Here is a 16,965-nt window from a genome sequence, read left to right as displayed (position 1 = left end):
CAAACTTTGCTACCTTGTGTTATATTATCCAGGCATTAATACAGACATTATAAGAAGATTAGTTGGATTTGAGAGTCTGTTTGGAATAATGTGCAAATATAAAGTTCTGTTCTAGATAACATTACACCAAATTAGGTAAATAAATGCTTTTACAACGCTTAATATATTAGTCTCTAGCATTAACAGCTGGGCAGAGCAGGATACTGGTATAAATGTGTGTACAACAGCATCATCGCCACCTACTGTGCAGGGGTGAAATTGTTTTTTTGTTTTTATTTTTTATGGACTCTTTGTGTATAGACATTTTATCAGAAGTTTGTTCCGCAAACTCGTCATGGATTTGGTGTAGACAGGCATTTAGCGAGGGCCAAACATTTGTCTCTCACATCCGGCCCACAGGCCGCGTACTGAGGAAGCCTGGTGTATTTTATCAAATCATGTCGGTGCCTAAAAATCTGTTGATCCTGAAAAGCTTCATTGCCCATAAAACGTTTTTTAAATCTATTTGTGATATTATTTTCAATGGCCATGAAAGTAGTATTACTGTAATAATTAATCTTACGTTCCAATCAACTCATCGCTGGCCAAAGACTTTGATCAGATGTAAACATTAATTATTTGAACATTCCACAAATCAATAGTTAACCCTCTTATTGTGCAAAATTCCTTCCATTAGTTGTTGGAAAATGATCTAGGCATAAGCTAACCATTATGCAAATAATATAAATAATTGATGATGAATGCTGACAGTTGTAAATATACCCTTTCACAAAAGTCACTAATTCCCTTCAAAGCCAATGGCAGATGGGGGATTTTCTGGAATCTGAAAGCCATTGAAATTCCATTTGGTAACGCTAGTGGAGCAGAAATTACTCACTTCAGCTTTAATAGACTATCTTGTTCAGCCAACTTTAACTACAGCCATTCAGCACCAATATCAGACTAAGTTTTCCTTTTCTGACTGTCATTTGAAATCACATGCATTTATATGCATTAGCACTGAAATCACATACCCAATGAGCTGCTCTTGGGACAGATCCCTGGAGAATGGCATGAAGTCTGCAACACTCAATCTTAAGGACTTTCTGGAGCCTGCAAGTAAATTATTTGAACATAAAACCAAGGTTTAACAAAAACAAATCATCATTTGGATATGACAGTTAGCTTTGTGGTGTTATTGAAAGAAAATAAATTATAGCACCTCTCGGCACAGGAAAATTACCTCTTTTAAAGTCCTCTGAAAGGCACTCTTTCCTTTCAGAGCATGCAAATGTATGGATGAAATCAGCAAAAGCTCCATTCCTGTTCAAAAGCTCCTTATATGATCCTCTTTCTGAGATCTCCCCATCTACCAGAACCAGGATCAAATCCGCCTGAGGCAGGAAGCTCATTCCATGGGTCACCAAAACTCGTGTCTGTAAAAAAGAAAAAAACAAAACTTGATGTTAGCTTTTGGAATATTTTGTGAGCATTAGCAAGAAAATTACACATTCCAACTGCAGGCTACACCCGACAGTGATAATCACCTTGTCTCTTAGTATGCCCTTGGGTCCAATGACTTTGTTGAAGATGTGCTGACCAACATGTGCATCCACAGCAGACAAAGGGTCGTCAAGTAGATAGACATCAGCTTTTCGGTAAACAGCACGTGCAAGACTCACCCTCTGTTTCTGCCCTCCAGACAAATTTATACCCTAGTAAAAAAATAAAATACTATTTACATACTGATGCTTTCTCAATTGTTCTCATTGTTTAAAAGACCAGCTTACAAAAGCATGCAATTCCATACTGACTAGTGCTGGTCTAACTTGTGGACCAGAATAGCGATGTTCATAACCACCAAAAAATGTTGGTCAGCCAGCATGGTCTTTCTGATGAAGATGGTTGACCAAGGACATCTTCCTGGCTAAGCTAGTTGAAAAGCTTGTGGGACAACCCATGTTGGGGACCAGCATCCAAAACACAACATATCCTTATGATAAGCAGTGCTGGTCTTTTCAACAGGGCTTATGATCTTATTGAATGGATATGACAATTGGATCTATAACTTCAGCTCTTACAGTTTCAGTTCCCAACTTTGGGTAAGGTTTGTGGTTTCTCACCTTCTCACCGATCTCAGTGGCATCTCCTGTAGGCAGGTTGTCTAGATCAGGTAGCAGGGCACATGCCTCCAGCACTCGCTGGTACCAGCTTTCTTTCTTTTCCCTTCCAAACAGAATGTTGTCCTGCAGGCTGGCATTCTGGATCCACGCTTGCTGGGGAATGTAGGCAATGGAGCCCTAAATAGAAAGAAGTGAGACAATGCAGAGAACCAACTGTATGGCTATATATTATATATATATATATATATATATATATATATATATATATATATATATATATATATATATATATATATTACAATATATGAATCTGCTCTTTATGTTCGTTAAAGACAGGACTGTCATTTAAGTATCATTATGGTGTCATAACATGCCGTTCAGTACAACCATGATTTTTTTAAAAATATATATGATAGACAGCTATAGCTGATTAGTGTATTTACCTTGACAGAGACGGTCCCGCTTCTTTTTTCAGTCTCTCCGAGCATGGCAGAAAGCAGCGACGATTTTCCACTGCCAACATGGCCGACGACAGCAACGAGCGAACCACAGGGAACTTTAACGCTGATCCTGCGCACATGCACACACACACACACACACACACATACACAGAAGACAAACTGAGTGTAGAGTTGCAGAAGCTTCCATGCTAATTGCTTTATTGTGTTTTTAGGTGCATTATGGAAACGTTCAGAATTATTATACCTTTTTAGACATGGAGGGCCATCTTTAGACCAGCTGAAAGTTCCATTCTCAAACACTAAACCATCCTCACCTGAAAGAAAATGTGGGACAACGAAAGTGGAAAAGAAAATAATGCATATAACATATTATGCCTTAATCACCTGCTATAACATGCAATTTCTGGAGACAGACTAGTGCGCAACTGTGTCGCAAGCACAAATTGTTCTGGAGAGACAGAACACTTACAATTATGGTGAGTTCTTCTGGCTATATAGACTTTTCCAGCATCTTGTGAAATCGTAGACTCACTTTAATTACGTAATCTTTAAAATAACAGTTTTCACTATCTTAAACAAGCACGCCTTTGATTAATTCAAAATAATTATTTACCTTTAAATAATCTAGCAGAGAGCACTGCACTGATACCACACTCCTATATAGGCTGATCCAATAGGTTTTCGGAGATCTCTAATTGCTCTCACTGGAGCTATGGCCAGTGAGAGGAAGTGAAACAGTATTAATGTCCAACTGTGAAATTTTGAGGCTATTACCAAACTATTGTTTGTCTCACTTCCATTCATATTTTTTCAAGGAAGAGAGGGACAGAGGGAAAGTCTCACTGTGTACAGATAATATTGAGTCTGTTTTTAGCCTTGCTGATCTGCTGAAAAATTAATATGTGTCATCAAGTGACCGCTCACCAGATTTAAACGGGTCTCTGGACACATTGTCTAGTTTAAGCTCATCTTGACAGAGAAATTTCCCCAGACGCTTAAGAGAGACGACAGCCTGGAACACAGGAATCATTTGTACATTTAAATCAAGATTAGTAGTCTACCAAAATCATGATATTAATAAATAGGCAAACTAATCAGAAACTGCACCCTTAAATAATGAGGGCATAAGGTTAATTGTGATAGTTTATGTAATCTTTACCTGCATGGTTGTGCTCATGGCAAAAGGAAGCTGGCTGAGTGGAGTTTTCAGGATGTTGATGAGAGCCATCGACACAAAGATTTTCTGAGCATCCAGAACATTCTTGTCGTCAATGAGCACATAAACTCCAAACATAGCAAAAGCAATCTGGCAAAAAATGTAAATAACTGTATAAGGCACATTGGAACATTTAGATTTAGGTCCTTCTCACAAGTTTGTCCGCATTAAATGTGATAGCCCTGAGGCTGTAATATATGAATCACTCTCTTTTCTTACCAAGAATGTTGAGGAGTTGAAGGAGGCAATGGACACAGAGTATAAGATCTGAGATTTCTTCAGAGTTTTAAGCTCCTTCTCTCTGTATCCCAGGACCTGCTCCAGAAAGGCCTTTTCCCAAGCATAGAACTTCAAGATTTTAATACCATTTAGAATCTCGTTCATTAACTTGACCCGTCCATCCATGTACTTCATTTGGATTTCCTATGGAATGGACATACAACAGCCAACAGTCAAAACATCAAGAGCTCTTGAGAGGACACGACTTAGTAAAACATTACACCATTTACTATATTTGTCAGTTTCAAAAATAATGATTGATAAAATTCAAGAAGGCAATAATTTACTAACTGCCATTCCTAGAATACTATGGCTCTTAGCTGAGAGATTGACTCAAGCAGTGTAATGCCAAATGTCTGTTGTTTTCTTAAAAGAAATTTAACTAATAGCTTTTATTGCCATTTTCCAGCACTGTGGTTGCTTTGCTTCGGAGAAAATGTGGAGAACTTAAAAGCAGCGAGAGAAGCTCAAATCCAACATGTACACCGATACTGCACTCACCTCACTATCTAAACCAGCTGTGGACCCTTCACGCTAACTTTAGCACTCACTGGGAGGAAACTGAGCCATCCTCTACAGTCTGCTGTCTTAAAAAGCATCTTAGTGGATGAGCTGATTAAGGATATAAACTAATATTCATCTCTGTCTCCTGTAATGAGAATCTTATTCAAAATGATCCATCTTTCTTTGAAATGATTCAAGCTAAGGAATCATGGCCTCAAATGGAAGATAATTAGAAGATATGAATCATGTGTTACAACAGTACAGTACCTGGAGTTTGCTTCTCTTCCTTGCAATGAATCCGTTCAAAGGGAAAATAAGGATCACTGTGGCGATGCCTGCAAGAGCCGATGGTCCTAAATGCTGAAAGAAGTTATATTTGATTGACACACATTTTTCTTTGTGCAATGCAGAAGCTGAAACAATAACCATTCAACCAAAATCTCGCTAAGAATACATTTAATAATTGTATTTCTAATTGGACCAGGGTGACAGTAACTGAGGAGACTGAACGTAATGAAAATAAGGAACTATATGTGGTCATAGTGCCCTTACCTGCCAAAGAAAGAAGAGACAGAGTGTGACCTCAATGGGTGCCAGCCACACTGCATTGAAATACACTACAAAATCCATCATCTTTTGGGTATCAGCAGAGACAAGATTCACTATTTCCCCCACTGTGCATGTTCTGCGTGCTCCACTATTCATGACAAGAGACTTCCATAAGAAAGAAAGAAAGAAAGAAAGAAACACCGTTAGGCCCCTGGTTGACAACATGATAAAGTTTTGGAAAATTCCCCTTTGAATGGACCAATCATCTCGCATGTTTACATACTGTATAGCAACGTCTTATGTTGGGGAGATTGCCTACCTTTCTGTAAACCAGGCCCATGACAGCTGTTTTCACCCGCATGCCCACAGTAAAGCAAGTGTATGTGTATTGGTGGTTGAAGACTGACTGAAGACAAGAGAGTAGGAATAGAAGAGAGGCATAGAAATAGCCCTTCCACAGTGGAGCTTCCTCGTCCTTCATAAAGCCTAACAACAGACTTCAAAAAAGAAAGAGAAGACAGAAGTGAATGAAGGAACTTTATAAATATATTTGCTAATTTGCTGGTGTACCTATTTGGCTGGATTCCTATCAAAGAGACCACATGTGGTCAAGCACAAGTTTACTGTAGTGCTTAAACCCACCGTTTTCTTTGAAAAATGTAGTTTTTAAAAATAGTAGATTTGTTGAGCCTAACAATAAGTTGCATGTTCCACTGGAAAAAAAAATTTCTTAATGCAAACCAAATGCTGGAAAACCCACATCAGTTATTCTTAGGGCAGAAGACCTTGAATGTTTCCAGTTTTCACCAATGCCCATATCTTTCCGACAATAGATCCCAGTACAATAGATCTACTTGCAATAGTTTCGATATCCCTGCTGAAGTTCACTAGTAACTGACTGATTTTGCTGTCTATTCTCTCTGAAGCTAGCATGTCTACGGCTGTGGTCATCTCTCACTCTCTCAAGTTTTCAGACTTGAAGCCATAATTGCATCTCTGTGGGCAGAAACAGTATGATCTCTGTCTGGCTGGAATGGCGTCTTTGACTCAAGCACCTGCCGCACATTGCCACTTCCTGTTTTCATCCCAAGATATTGTAAGATGTCTCTTCTAAAAATATATTGATTACCTTGCAAGCTTTCTTGAAAAGCAAAGAGTTTTGTGTTTTGTAAGAATCTGTTTATTTGAAGGCAGAACTTTTCATAAACACAGCCCAATACTCTAAAAGTTCAATGTTTATGGGCTCAAACTGAACACCAGGCCAGGGTGACTCATTTCTCTTACATAAGGTTTTCTCACCTTAGAACCTGTGGAACTGCAAACATGAAAGCATCATGGAACATCAGGCACAGTGTCCCGGTAAGGAAGTAGGGTCCAAAGCTACGTGCTAATGTTCGTAAGAGACAGAATCCTGAACTCTGCTCTTTCTGGATCTTCCTGAGGAGTTGAGCCTGGTCTGGTAGTCGAGATCCCAAGGCAATACTGTTGCTTAGGTAGTTCTGTTGCCTGTAGATGGAGAAGAGGCAAATGTGCATAAGGAATTGGTGCTAAAGCTTAAACACAGATGTTCTAATTGAAAACAGAATGACATTAAAAGATCCTGCACCACAACGCAAGACAAGTTTTCACAAATTGTAAAATTTAACCAATAAGGGCTTAAAAGAGCATTTCAGAGGACTTAAACATACTGGATGTTCAAAGCTGAAATGTGTTAACAAGCCAGCCAATTGACCTGTTTCAAACATGGATGCAGTAGGGTTCCTCTTGACATAATTTAGGCCTGTTCCTTTTGTGGGCATCTTTCAGATGAAAATGTGATTAAAGCATAAGGAATATCCACAACAGCATCAAAAACCAATTTTGTGGCACATGTCTGATGATTTTTTTTATTAGCCATTCCAACACATTTGATGTTTCAATGGCCTTTGGAGCTGTTCCAAAAATGTTTTTTTAGGCGCTGCTTTTTTAGAAACTGGGTCAATTAAAAAGAACTTAAATCTTTAAAGATGCATCTCAAGACACCTGCGTATTGTTATATTCGTTGTGCTGTATCTAGACTTTTTTAGTGCAAGAACGTATTTGGTCTGAACGGCCTCTTAGAGCACTTACTGCTGTAACTTGGTGCGCTCCACTGTCCATTCTTCCTCTAGGTCCGATATGATTCTCTCAGATGTATCCTCTTCTCTCAGACTCCATAGATCCTCTGCTTGTAGTGGAGAACGGTATCCTTTAAAAACTAACCTGGAACCACAACCCCACACAAACCTTTGAAGTACTTGAACTGGACCAAAAAGCATTTAAAACATGAGTATTTTCACATATTTCATTTCCTACCCGCTAAACCACCAAAAGAGCATCTTGGACAAGAATGATGCATCTTGAACAGGACATGAGTTCTGAGAAAAAAACACAAACAGATTGGTTGTCAGAATGATCAAACAGTCAAAATCTTAACAAAATATACTAGGGATTCAAATATATCATTAACTATAACAAGACCTGTTGAAATGTGTTCTAACATTATGCACAAAAGATGTAGCCAGGTGTGAAACTGTCAACAGTCCTTTTTGGAAAAAGAAGATTCTCAGTTTTGTTTTCTTGGAAGGAGAATATGGTTAGAAATCATATTTGGCAACAGTGAATTAAGAGTAAACAGAGAAACTTTGTGAGTAAGAGTAAGACCTCAATGCGTACTGTATGTGTGTGTTTGTGTGTGCCTTATGTGCCACAGTAACACACTACCACCCACAGTTTCATGCTCTCTCTCTCTCTCTCTCTCTCTCTCTCTCTCTCTCTCTCTCTCACTCCTCCTCTCTCAATCTTCAGGACATTGAGAATAACCCAGCACAGGAAGTGACTAAGCCAGGAGGGGATCAAGGGGTGTGGTACTGACGTCTGTGGCTTCAACCTCATCACAAACACACTCATTCCTCTTGTTTCCTTGTTTTTCTCTGGAGCAGGACAGTGAGTTGGATCATTATCTCATGAGGGGATTAAAACCATATGACTGCAGATTACATTCTGTGAAATAGTTTTTTGCTTTGAGCTATGTGTGTAATTTGCATACAACCAAACTGTAGGTGGAATGAGTCAATAATTTTCTTTAAAATAAGCATGTATCATTATCTGGGCAGTAAGACCACATAAAACCTGAGTGTATATGTAGATGAGACAATCTAAATTCGGAAAAACTTCCAGAGTCGTGAGTGTAGTTAAAATCTAGGCACCACATAGTTGCAGGAGATGGTTGTAGGATGCCCTACAGCCTTTACCATAATTCACTACAAAAGGGAGGGGTTGTTTACTCTATTACGTAAAACTGAGAGTAGACAACAGCAGTTCACCACAGGATTGTTTGAGATGTATTATTTTGGGGGATGGCTTTTCAAGCTGCAGAGTTTATTCTTTTCATACCTTGAGGACAGCTTTGCCTGAAGGTGCCCGGTCTGCAAAACAGCTAAGGAAGAGCTGCGCCAACTGCAGGGCAAAGTGAGAGAAAAAGGCCAGATACCGCACAATATCCGGAGAGAAACCCTTGAAAGCAGAGAAAACAGAATGAGTTTAGAGAAAGAGAGAGATTTCAGTCAGACTCTCCATTTTAAATGAGTACCACAACCAAGGATTTCCCGTAAAGTGAGGTTATTCTTTTCAAGATCCAAATACTTCCCATTGTTGACAACACATTCTTTATATGTTGCTGGTGTACCAACAAGTCTAGCTTAACCAGCAAGACTTCCTTGGTTATCTAGAATTACCTTTGGATAAAGCTGGGTGCACACTGTATGGTTTTTATGGTTGCTTGTCAGACTACACTATGATCCCAGAGAGATCTTGGGTAAAATCATGGCACACTGCGACAGTATGTCTGTCCGGTACACTTGGTAGCTCAGACTTTGGTCTTAATCGCACCCCTTGACAGCGTTGACTGGGTGTTGTAGGAGCAGTCACACTGCACAACTGCAACACAAAATTTCAGACACTTTCAGACACTTCCAGAACTTTGTCTGAGGCTAAGATGAATTACAAAGACAATTAATTGGACATCAATGAACATGTTACATTAAGCGATCAAAGACCTAGGACAAGAGAACAGTGTGAACCCAGCTTAAATGGAATTTCCTTGGTTAAATAACTGTACCAGGGACCAGCTTCACAAACTTATACTGGTAAACAATATGGCTCTGCTATTCCACCAGCTAGATCAACACCAAACCAGCACTAACAAACAAAGACCAGCATGAGAACTTCATGCTGGTTAAGCTGGTCTTTTCTGCAGGGGAACTCTCTAAACCACATCTTGTTGATGAACATCAAACCCAAGATAACATCTAAAGTACCTTGTAGCTCAAGGGCCATATTGTGAGGGCATTTCACATAAGGTCAATTAAAATATCATGAAAGATTTCTCGGACAAAGCATTGAAGAGCTTGTTGATGGAGAAAGCTGGAGACAAGTGATGTTGTTAATCGAGTGATGTCATGTCCCAAACTAAGGATTGATGTAAAAATATGATCTGCTGTTTATTCTATAAGAAATTGTGCCATGTGGGCTTGCCCCTTCTTGCTGTGACTTTGCCTAATGTCAGATGATGTGGGTGTGCATGGGCATTAACAACACAGTAAAGCTTCTTTTGAACAGTTAAAGCTACACTATGTAACCTTTGGCCCTCTAGTGGTTAAAAAATAGAACTGCATACATTTTACGGAATAACATTGTTTTGGTTGTGCTTCAGCTATGCTCCTCTGAGTGGATGAATGTGGTTCAAGGAACCGGTTGTTTGTCACATGGATTCCGAAAACATGTAATCTGAGCAGGTAAGTGCCATGTCTTACGCTGTTGTTTTAACTTATTAGAAACATTGATGTTTTGAAATAAATGATGTTACAAAAGTTAGGCAATGTTCGTTAACATTAGACATAACGATTGGTAGTCTGATAAGGTCAAACTTTGTACATTTTTATAATTGCTGGATATTCTGGCCAAATAGACCACAGTAGTAACTAATTTATAGATTGTCATTGTTACCAACTTGTGCTCAACATAATTTCAAGACTCACATGTCCTTGGAAAGCCTTGGACTGAAGGATTTATTTATATAAATTATTGCCATTATAAAGAAAATACATACGTGTGCTAGCAAGTGAAAAGTTCTGCACTGATTACGTGTGTGTGTGTGTGTGTGTGTGTGTGTGATTATACAACTATACATAAACCATATCAATAAAATATCTTGCCTGTTAAGAATTTTTGTTGCACTCTCTCAATAACATTTTGTTATTTTTTAACAAAAAAGATTTCATAGTGTAGGTTTAAGGCAAATCATGGTAAAAAAAAAAAAAAAACTCTTTAATGGCCTGCTTTATATAAATGAGTTACATATGATAAGAGCCGTAAAGGGCCTCCAGACACGCTACAATCTGGAAACTCGTAGATCGCTGCCATTGAAGCCTCTGACCATTATTTGTTGGTGAGGAGTCGAAAGCAGCTATATTTACACATTTTTTCACATGTGCTGTTCATGTGCTGTGCATGCATTTTTTTTTAAAAACATAGTGGATTCTAAGTTTGTCTTCCTGGTGTACTGTATATAGCATTCTATCTGAAGTCCTGGCTACTCTATTAAAATACAAGCCTCGTCTGAGAAAATCTGTAGCAGACATCCGCTTGGCTGTGGAGCCCCTTGCCAAGATAGAGGCTATATTCTTAACCACACCATAAAATAAAAAACAAGGACAGAGTAGTTTTGGTGGTCAAAATGTAGGGCAGTCCAAATGTCTTCTCTTTCTTATTCAAGTATAAACTCAGTCTGGCAGTGAGAAATATGCTTACCTGTCTTTATGTTTTGACCCAGTTTATTGGCGATATGGGTCAGAATTGCCTAGTCTGGTCTCTAAAGTTAAATTATCTTTCATGCTAGCTGTGATATTTTCCTTGGGCTGAAAATAAATGGACATGAATTGTCTTGGAAAGATGTATTTGTACATGGATTTTGACATAACTGCCGTACTGAATGTCATTTTTAAAACACTTGTTATTAAGACAAGTCAGTGTGTTCAAATGTAAAGCAGGATCTCTTTTATGGATATTGAAAGGAAAAAATTAAATTTAGAAATGGCACTCATACTTCCACATCAGATCCAATATGGGCAAATGTCAGATTTCATATTTCTCTATAAAACATATGTTTCAAACTAACACTTACTTGGACTACACTTGAACTTATAATATGAATGTGACAAACCAAATCCTAACCTTGAGTGAATCAACAAGTGTACTAAAAGTAGACACTGTTATGCTGCTGTATGAGGATGTGTGTTGTGCTGTTATGTTTTTCATATGCCTCATGTTTGTTTGAGCATGTAAATGTGTTTGTGTTTTAGCATGTGTATGTTTCCACATGTGCATCTGTGTTTGCTGCAGTCATCCATATGTGAATGTGTGTACATATGCCCATATGCGACCGTATGTTGCTGTATGTAATGGTTTGTCCAGGGTTTTAAGAATGAAGCGTGAAATTGAACTTCCTCGGAATGGAGGTGTCTGTGTCAGTGTCATTTCTCTCACCTGCTCTAGAGCCAGCTGGATCTTTGTATGAAGCGGAATCAGGGAGCAGACAACGCCCAACAGCCAGAAGAAGAACAGGAAGACAGAGGAACGACATCCCCATACTCTCTCCCAATTAATCACACACACAGCTAAAACCTGTCAAACATAGAGCTGTTAATGACATTGTTATCAACTGGAATCAATACAGTTCATGATTAAGTTGATATAAATTGACTTACAAAATTACCCTGGATCTAAACTCAACCTTATGAATATGTTGTGAATTATGCAAATTGACACCTTGTAGGTTACTATAGGTTAAATAAATATCCCTTCTAAAACCAGCCTAAATAGTTTGATGGTTTATGCTGGTCTTAGTTGATTTAAGCTGGTCTACCAGTCTGGCCAAGCTGGTGTTCAGCTGGTTTAGCTGGGCAGAGCTGACAATTTCTCAAACCCCTTTAAAACCGGCCAAAAGACCAGCCTTGTCAGGCTGGGAGACCAGCTTAAACTGGTCTAATCTGTTGTTTTAGCAGGGATGGATCAATAAAAATTACATTTGAGTTACTACGGAACAAATTAATACAAAATATACCCAAACATTGATGGTAGATGTGGTATGTTTGGGAAACCCTACTTTTAAAATTGTACTCTACATTTATTTGACCTGACTAATCCATCCATAAATAAACCTTGCTTTTTTGCCTCAGCAGTTTTGTGTTTTGATGTTATACTGGGATTTCCCTGTCTACCACCACAGCTGCCTCCTCTAATAAAACAGTAAAATGTGACCTCTGTTGATCCTACATCTCTCTTAATTACTGTGACTTTTCTTGCTCCAAAAAGCATTCGACATTCTCCATTTATCCAAACCAGTCTGTCACACAGTGGCTCTTACCCAATCCCTGGGATAATGTGTTGTTTTGATCAATTCAATTAAAATTTTATTGGAGGAAATCTAATGTGTTGCAGTATCTCCTAGGTAGCGCAACATTTTATTATGTAACCAAGAACCTCCTGGTGTGGTACAGATGAGGTATTTGGAAAAGCCCCACGGACAACTCCACCAAACCAAAACCTTATAACCTCATAAAAATGAGGTGAAACTTTTAAAAGGTACTCTTAATTACCTGCTAATGAAAAATGGCCACAGCGGTTTTGCAAAAACTGTAAACAAAGCACGTAAATGGAACCTCTGCATTGTTGATGTTGTGTTTTGACTTGACATGTTTCATAATAGTTCACCATGACTCTTCATCTGGACAGTGGGAGGAAGCTAAAGTTTCTTTCCAACCATAGACTTGGTACACAGCTAGTAATTATACTGGAGTGTTAAGAGCAATAGAAGACAGAGAGAGCTCTGCATCCTGTGGCTCCAAACACTAGCACGCAGTGAAATCAGCAGCAGCATAAAAGAGTAGCTAAGAATTATGGCAGACTTCAGCTCCAAATTGCCCCTTTTAACAGGTCTGTGTCCTGTTTTGTGGTATGTCTCAAATTGGTAAAAGTTAGCATTTGGGTTGTGAAAGCTGAATTGAGATCATTGAGAATGGTTTACTCCATGAGTAGGACTCTAGGAAATGTGTGGTTGTTGTTGCTTTCACTTAATCTAAACTGTTGATTATACAAGCCCAGAAGAGAAACCTTAGGTGGTAAACAAAACAATATTTTCGCAATTTAAAAGCTACTTTTATGCACCCTAGATGGTTTCTGGGGTTTTATTGACCTGCATCTCTGAGCTTGGCTAAGCAATTACAGTGCTTATTTTTTATTTTCTATGTGTCCAATTAAGATCACAATCTTCTGCTGATTAGGGTGTTAAGGGACAAAAAGGAACTGTTTAACTCTTAAGTGTTTTGTCCTTGAAACCAGCCAATGTTTACTTAGGTGTCTGAGGAGACCACAGATGGGTCATGAGTCTGGTCTGGAGTCCGTCTTTGCAGAATGCAAATGGAATATGCAGACAGAAAGAGATGGTAAGATTGTGTTCACTAGCTTGCTCGTAGGTGTGCCCCTAACCAAGCTCACCTCGAAATGTCACAGTCTATTAGATGAAAACAGTTCCTGCTGTGTAAGGGTTTAGAAGCCACATTACAGACGGGTGTGTTGAGAAATGAATGACTATCAGGAATGGTTGTAGGTGTTGACGAATGAAGCTTTAACCTTTAGTGTATATTTGTGTATGGGGGTAATGCATCAGTCATTTAGGCTTATATTTCTTGGATGCTTTAGCCTGGACACCATGTTCCATACTGATGTAATTGCCTGGTCAGCACGTTAAGTTAAGTTATCTTAATTACGTTATCTTAATAGTAAAGTGTGCAATTTTCAACTCTGTCACATGACAAGTTGTAATAATAGTTGTATGATGAACCAACGATTAACGTTTAACCCCTAACCCAAAGCTAAACCTAACCATAAAGTCTAACCCTTTTCCCAAATCCTAAACCTAACCATTATTTCATTAGGAAAATAATATTTGTGTATCATGAAGAAAGAAAACATTGGGCTTTGGAACAAGATGAGAGAAACACATGTTTGACATACATTAGCTATTTGTAATGCAAAACTAGATATGGAATAAGTAACCAAATTTGTTCACAGATGTTTTCTTTCTTGAAATAAAGTGTTGGACAGGAGGCTAGCGTTACATTTGATGCCTGTATTGTATTTATTTGAATTTGTTTGTTGATTGGTTGGTTTCTATGAGGAAGAAAGTCACACCTTATTGTATGAGCCAAGTCGTACTATATCTTACATCCTATTTCTTATATCTTCTTTGCCCTCCCGTAGTAATTATTACGAGTTGTCAAAAGACTATGTTTGGAATTTCTGTCTCTCTAGTCACACCAAATGGAATTGCAATAATAAATACTTAAAAATGTATAATAAAGATGGAACCTAAGGGTTACGTTACCACGGTGAGACTGCGTAAGATGGGACTGAGCAAGAAGACAAGGTGTTGCTCGATTTGCTGTCTTCTTTCCAACAGGATGTAGAAAAATTCCACAAAACCGAAGGATGCCAAGAAGAACCCCAACAACTGTGAAAGAGCAAAGACAATTCATATCAGGGTAAGAACTGAGTCACCCTTCTGGAAGCTCTGGTGAGCACTGATATGTAGAGGAGAGGTGTGATTTACATTATGATAAGGCTAGTTGGGAATCTGCTTGACTCTGAACAAATGGAGAAACAACTATATTTCAAACAAAAGGGGTTTTCGAACAGAAGAGTGAAAATCGAAATCACAGCTCACTAGAGTGCTAACCACACTTATACAACAAACTGAGGTTACACACACCACTTTCTTTTTCTGTCTTCCTTAACCACTTAAGCGTGAACTCGACCCCTGAGTCTACCCAGACCACCACATTCACTTTGTTTTGTTACTCTCTGGTTTGGGTTTTACAGCCCACATAGCTGGTACTTATGAGCATAGGATAGGCTTGTATAACATTAACAAGTTTTAGTGGTCTGTCTCACCAGCTTGGCACTGCAGAGCGAAGAGAGGGGCAGCCGACCTCGGCCATGGCAGTACAGATGAAGGCAATAGAATGGAGAGAAGACCCACAGGTAGATGCATGGAGCCCACACCAGTACTGTGTTCTGGAAGCAGTCGCTCAATTCAGGGTTATGCGTGTACCATGTCTGGTTCCAGTCCTAGAGATGAAGAGAAGGGTGTGGTATTGGTGATTTTTGACCAGTTATATGATATTAGACAAACTAAATTCCTTCTGAATTAAATAATAGATACAATGGCTATACGCAACACTATATTAATCCAAACCATGTCCACGCACAGACCAGTTATGATCTGAATGTTCCAGAACATCCAAAAATAGGTTAAAATGTTGTACGTTTTATGCTTTTTACAGCATGCTGGTGCATTTTATATTGGACTGGTAGTTGGGCACCAAACTAGTAAATGTCTAGAATATGAATTGTGTTACAATCACATTTTTCCAGTATATCAAATGCTTGTCTTGGCTTAGCTAGATCATCAATGGCACAGGATATATGGGCCTGCCTCTTTTTTGTGTTTTTTCTATTCTGTTATGTTCCATTATTTAAGTCCTGTGATTGGACTCAGTCAATACAATTAATTGGGAAACAGTCTGAAGTATTTTCCCTTCAGATCTCACCCAGGCCTCAACCAACTCTTGATTATTACCATCTGCAAGCTCATTCAAAATATCAAATGTCATGTAAAATTAATCTTATTCTAAAATATGACCACAGTATAACATCTTAATAACTTAAGTTGACACATATATTAAATATTACATCTCTATGGAAAGTTATAACAATTAAGCAGCACAGTAAAATACAGTTATTTTCTGGTTCTTGGTCAGGGCAAGTCTTTGCATCATATACATATATTTCCAAAGAATTTTCATTATATATATTTAAAAAATAAAAATAAAAGAAATTAATTACAATTACAAATTTAAATACAATTTTAATGCATTGTACAGTTATAAAATATATATAAAAAAAAAGTTATACTGTATAATATTTTTTATTATTATAAATTATTATTAAATATTATAAAATATTATTATAAAATTAAAACATTTTTAAACATTGTTTTAAAACATTAAAAAATTATAATAGTTATAAATTTGGCACAAACAAAAAATAAAATGAATATATAAGATATATATGAATATTATTCATGATTCAAGGCCTAACATTAGATGCTCACCCACAGAGGATCAAGTCCACTTAGACTGCAAAAGGCATCCATTCACTCGTCTGGTCCTGCAGCTGTACCCTTTTCTGCTGTGTATCCTTGTTCTTTAAACTGTTCTATAACACAGAGCAATATCTAAGTCAAACTCTCCTTGAATCTCCTTCACTCTCTCTTTCACTTTTGTCACTCCTTATCCCTGAGAACCTGTGTAAATGTCTTCTTTTTGACCACTGGTCTGACAGCTGCTTAGATGGGTGGTTATATTCACTCTCTCCTCCCAGTTCTCTTTCTTAAACTCTCTCTCTGTCTCACTCCTTCTCTATTTATCTGTCTCTCTTTCCCAGACTCCCACGTATAGGTTCTTTATCAAAGCAGCACTGTGGTTTGAGCAAAGCTCTGTGACAACATTTGAAAAAATCTCCACCCTTAATGCTCTCCCCTCCTCTCCACCCTATAAACTCTATCAATCTCATTCTACCCCAAGCATTCACCTCATCCCAAATGCAGAAAGTGCTGCTAGTAGCAATTCGGTGCTATTTGTTTGTCCTAGTGCAAGTGCTATTTTTGACATTTCTTGCATGTACCTGAGAAAGACTTAGTAAGATCTGACACGAC

General features: G+C 38.2%; 1 protein-coding gene across 1 annotated transcript in view; it reads right to left on the bottom strand.

Moving 5' to 3' along the window:
• The window catches only part of abcc6a (ATP-binding cassette, sub-family C (CFTR/MRP), member 6a), a 28,167-nt gene extending 11,627 nt beyond the window's left edge, over positions 1–16,540 (bottom strand). The window contains exons 1-20 of the mRNA XM_052130178.1: positions 16,363–16,540; positions 15,141–15,317; positions 14,575–14,700; positions 11,676–11,813; positions 8,526–8,645; positions 7,446–7,507; positions 7,221–7,352; positions 6,411–6,617; positions 5,431–5,608; positions 5,115–5,276; positions 4,830–4,922; positions 3,999–4,202; positions 3,723–3,869; positions 3,488–3,575; positions 2,808–2,877; positions 2,546–2,672; positions 2,103–2,279; positions 1,527–1,694; positions 1,223–1,415; positions 1,014–1,092 (exon numbers count right to left, since the gene is read on the bottom strand). Coding sequence (XP_051986138.1) covers positions 1,014–1,092; positions 1,223–1,415; positions 1,527–1,694; positions 2,103–2,279; positions 2,546–2,672; positions 2,808–2,877; positions 3,488–3,575; positions 3,723–3,869; positions 3,999–4,202; positions 4,830–4,922; positions 5,115–5,276; positions 5,431–5,608; positions 6,411–6,617; positions 7,221–7,352; positions 7,446–7,507; positions 8,526–8,645; positions 11,676–11,813; positions 14,575–14,700; positions 15,141–15,317; positions 16,363–16,404 — 2,690 coding nt within the window. The 5' untranslated portion in view covers positions 16,405–16,540. The remainder of the gene's footprint in view (positions 1–1,013; positions 1,093–1,222; positions 1,416–1,526; positions 1,695–2,102; positions 2,280–2,545; positions 2,673–2,807; positions 2,878–3,487; positions 3,576–3,722; positions 3,870–3,998; positions 4,203–4,829; positions 4,923–5,114; positions 5,277–5,430; positions 5,609–6,410; positions 6,618–7,220; positions 7,353–7,445; positions 7,508–8,525; positions 8,646–11,675; positions 11,814–14,574; positions 14,701–15,140; positions 15,318–16,362) is intronic.
• Positions 16,541–16,965: the final 425 nt, after the last annotated feature.

This window comes from Xyrauchen texanus, chromosome 7 (genome assembly GCF_025860055.1).
Source record: "Xyrauchen texanus isolate HMW12.3.18 chromosome 7, RBS_HiC_50CHRs, whole genome shotgun sequence".
NCBI classification, from domain to species: domain Eukaryota; kingdom Metazoa; phylum Chordata; class Actinopteri; order Cypriniformes; family Catostomidae; genus Xyrauchen; species Xyrauchen texanus.
This window is presented reverse-complemented; position numbering and strand designations above follow the sequence as displayed.